Source organism: Plasmodium reichenowi, chromosome 14 (genome assembly GCF_001601855.1).
Source record: "Plasmodium reichenowi strain SY57 chromosome 14, whole genome shotgun sequence".
Classification (NCBI taxonomy): domain Eukaryota; phylum Apicomplexa; class Aconoidasida; order Haemosporida; family Plasmodiidae; genus Plasmodium; species Plasmodium reichenowi.
In genome coordinates, this window is record NC_033659.1 from 90,022 (window position 1) to 95,021 (window position 5,000).

The 5,000-nt window shown below is 20.3% G+C and overlaps 1 protein-coding gene across 1 annotated transcript in view; it reads right to left on the bottom strand.

Moving 5' to 3' along the window:
- Positions 1–682: 682 nt before the first annotated feature.
- PRSY57_1403100 (male-inherited sporulation factor important for transmission) overlaps positions 683–5,000 on the bottom strand; it is a gene marked incomplete at both ends in the record, with an annotated part of 5,060 nt that continues 742 nt past the window's right edge. Inside the window, one exon of the mRNA XM_012909647.2 lies at positions 683–5,000. This exon is cut by the window's right edge and continues 434 nt beyond it. Coding sequence (XP_012765101.2) covers positions 683–5,000 — 4,318 coding nt within the window.

Below are 5,000 nucleotides of genomic sequence, written 5' to 3' on the forward strand. Positions count from 1 at the left end.
TATATATATATATATATTATTTATGATAATAAAAATAAATAAATTTATATATTTTTTTTTTTCAAGAATTATAAAAAAAAAAAAAAAAAAAAAAAAAAATGTTGCCATATATACATATATATATATATATATATATATATATATAGGACCCTATAATAATAACAAACTAATAAATATAATATAATAACATTCACGGTGTAACTATATAATTATTGCAATATATTTGTTATATTTTCATAAAAAAAATTTTGTACTCCTTTACAATATTTAAAAAAAAGTCAAATAAAATAAATGAATAAATAAGATACGTACACACATATACAAAATGTACATATATATATATATATATATATATAATATATCATAAAATTTATGTACACATTTTTAATTATACTAAATATATCCATATATATATATTTCCAATTCCGTGTAGTACCTTTATTAATATATCGTAAAAAAAAAAAAAAAAAATTAAATTTTATAGAAATTTATCATGTATATTTTACACTTTTGTACAACATATATATATATATATATATAATTCCTATCAGAAGAAAAAAAAAAATTTTTTTTTTGTACCCTAATTAATAATATATATATATATATATATATTTATTTATTTATATTTATTTATATTTATTTTATTTTATTTTATTTTATTTTATTTTTTTTTTTTTTTTTTTTAATCGGAAGGTTCAAATTCTACGTCCGAAAATTTTTCCCCATTTGAAGGTTTAGAAATTTCCATAGTTTGTTTATGTTCTGCACTTTTTCTTTTTAATAAGCATGCATAGTCAATTGTATTTGTTAAAGATTTTCTTTTTTTTGTTTCAGCATTATATATAGATTGTTGTGATATTCTATTATTTGTGTATATATCATAATTATTTCTTAAATTATTATTATGTTCATTTTGTGAGGATGGTATATTGATATTCATATTGATATTCATATTGATATTTATATTTGAAGTATCAGACAAGGTATGAGTGGATGTATTTTTAATTTTTTCATTTAGATTTTCCTTTTTTAAAATGTCTATGTACTTATTATAGTTCTCAAAAAAATGAACGAAATTTACAAAAAAATCTTGTAAGAATTTATTTTGTTTATTATCTTCATTTGCATAATTAAAAAGAGGGAAAAAAGGTTTGATGTCATTAAACCAAAATATAATAACTAGATATTGTTTAATTAAAAGTACTATATTCCATATTATATATAAAATTTTATGATAATTTTTATGTACAAAATTTTTTACAATTCCTAAAAATTTATCATGTAAAAAATATTTAGATGAATTATTATATGTATTCTTTTCTTTTATTTCATTCTTTAAATTATGAATACAACATGAATCTAAAAATTCTTCTGTATCCATATCATTTTTTATTTCTAAATAAGTATTAATAAAATCTATACATTTATCATATAAATCTTTTATATAAAATGTACTAATTCTTTTTAAGAAATATAATTCTTTATCTGTAAATATTTCTCCTGTATGTTTAGCAAGAATTAACATAATACATCTCTCTTTTGAAATTCTCCCATTTTCTAAATAACCATATAATTTTCTTAATTTCTTTCCTACCTTATTCCATTCAAACCATTCATATTTTCTAGGTTTGTTTAACCAATTACATATATATAATATATTACAAAATAATTGTTTTAATAATATATGTTTATTTAATATTAATTCAATACTACTTAATTTATTTCTTATATTTTTTAAAAGATCTTCATAAACAAAATCAAAATTATCTATTAATAATAAATACCCAAATCTTTTATGTACATTTTTTATTCTACATATAAACAAACAAAATTCCTCATCTTCATAAATTTCTTCTTCTTCTTGAACATCATTATATTTTTTATAATGTTCTTCATTACATTCAAAGGGAAAAGATAAATTATTCATATGATCATCAAAGAATTGCATATCATTATCAAGCTTGCAATATTTTATCATATCCTTTTCACCATTCTTATTATATTTATTATCATTATATTTATTATCATCATATTTATTACCATCATATTTATTATCATCATATTTATTACCATCATATTTATTACCATCATATTTATTACCATCATATTTATTTGTATTATTTTCTATATTGTCACCTTCATTATAATCATTTTTTTCTCGACATTCCTTTTTGCTTTCATTCATATATTCATCCTCCTCAATCATCATCAACCTCTCAACTATCTCATCACATTTATTCGGTCCAAAGTAGCTCGTTAATTTATTTAATGTTTCTTTCCATAATGTATAATTTTTACTATTTTCCTCTGGAATAGTATGCAGAAATTTTTCTAAGCAGGAAGAATCACATGTACATAATATTATAGAAGTTATAATTTTTTTTAAACTTTTATATTCATTTTGTCTTTTTAATGAACATAACATAATAACAACCGCCTGACTAAAATATCCCATACTACTTATCCTTTTATTAATTATCTTTTTTTTTTTTTTTTCTTTTTCAAAAAGCAACTCTTTATCTTGTCCATAATTTAGTTCTAGTATATTCCCCCTCATGTTATTTATCATATCATCATTCTTATTTTTTTTCTTTTCTTTTTTCGTAAACCATATTTCAAGATTCTCATCATTTATTAAAGATTTGCTAGGTTCATATGATTTATGTATACAATGAAATATGGATATACCGACTAATTTTATAATATCATTTTTTATTTCATCAGACGATTTGAAATGTATAATAGTATCGAGGGTCTTCCTAACATTATTATTATTACTATCATCATTATTATCATACTTTTCGATATCATTTGGATTATTTAAAAATGTTTCCTTTTCTCTTTTTAGTATATCACTATATGTAATTATATCCTTTATATGTTCTTCACTCGATATATAATTATCTTCCATATCTTTATAAGGACACACACCCTTAGTTATCGTGTCATCTATGTCAATCATATTTAGCGTAATATATTTCACATCCACATTTATATCTAGATGTAACGGACATCTATTATTATTATTATTATTATTATTATTATTATTATTATTATTATAATTATTATTATTAATCTGATTCTTTTTTTCTTCTGATTCTAATAAGATATTTTTTTTTAGACAAGACGGGAAAGGCACATTTTTAATATTACGTGGTTTATTACATAGTTTACTTAATGATTCTACATGTTCGTTTATTTCTTCATTCTTTTCGTGGTTTACCTTTTTTTTTATTTCATCATTTATATTGAATATTATATTTTTATATTTCAAACTTATATCATCATTAGGCTCTTTAATTAGCTTATTAATAGGTACCTTATCTATCATTGATTTATTTACATTATTACTTTCCCCATCATTATTGTTATTTTTCAAAGAAATGTCTTCACATGTATATTCCGTGGACATATTACTATTATTATTATTGTCATTTATTTTTTTAGCATAAACTTGGTTCCTTCCATCCAAATTTACATTATCCCTTTCTCTTACAAACGAATCTTCTTCTTGTTCATTAGATTCACCTACATCATTTTTATATTCATTTGGACACGAAGAAATGTCTCTTTCGTATATATGTACATTTTTATTTTTTGTAAGATAACATTTTTTTTTATCATCACTTTTATTATTTATATTTTGTATATTACATTTTTCTTCTTTAATATATAATTCACCTTTCATATGATCTCCTTTATATATTGGATACATATTTTTATAAATAGGTACGTCTTCATTTGTTTTTTCGCAATTTTTTTCCATACATTTGGTTTTATCACATTCTAAATCGATTCCTTCTAATATATTATTTCTTCTATCCTTAAAATGAAGTACATTATCAAATGTACATTTCTTAATATCCTCATAGTCAGTATCATCCCATTCAATTAAATTTTTAATATGTTCTAATGTTATGGGTATATAAGTATTTAGATGATCATATATATAAGATATATTTTTCGAAAAATCATTTTTTTTTATATATATTTTATTATTTTCTTTATTAATTATATTATTTGTCTGTTTCTTATTTTTATTTCTTTCATCAGAATTATTATCTTCATTATATTCTTTATTTTTATATGTACAAACAATTTCATTATTTTTATATCCATCTTTATCTTCTTCCTTCTCCTTTTCATTGGTTTTCCTCTTCTTTCCGTTATATATAATAGTATTACTTTTATTATATATACTACTTTGACATGTATTTTTATTTATATATAAGCTATTATTTAAAACATTAAATGATTTGCCTTTTTTTATATATAAACTATTTTGTGTATATCCATTAGTTACATTTTTATGTGAATTCTCATTTTTATTACTTCCTGTTTCATTCATATCTTTTTCTTTATTTATTACCACCGTGTTCATATGAGTAGCTAATAGAGATATATTATTATCATAAGGGTTTTTATAATTATGAATATTATTATGTATATTACCATTCTTATTAATATTGTTATTACTATTTATATTTTTTTTTGCCCCTATATATATACTTCTATTCATATTGCTTAATAATTTATTATTACTTCCTATATATGTACTTTTATGAACATCCATTTTTTTATCACCACCTTTTTTATTAATACCACCTACACCAATTTTATTCACCAAATTGTTATTGTTACTATTATTAATATTGTTATTATTATATATACTTTTTTTACTTAAATTCTCATAATTCCTGTTGTGGGTTGCTTTAAAACTTTTATCAATATTTATAACACTTTTATTTGGTACATACTTTGAACCTGAAACACTTTTCATATTATTATTATTTTGTTTAACATATATTGATTGTTTTAAAATGTTTCTATTTTTTATACCATGTTGACTTTCATATCTTGATGTATTCACTCTCATATGTCTCTTCGATTCTACTTCTTGAGTCTTACATTGTTTTTCCTCTTGGACATCTTCCTTATTTCCATAATATTGAATACATCCTTGTGAATCTTCTTTATATGCACTGAAATCTAGTGTACCC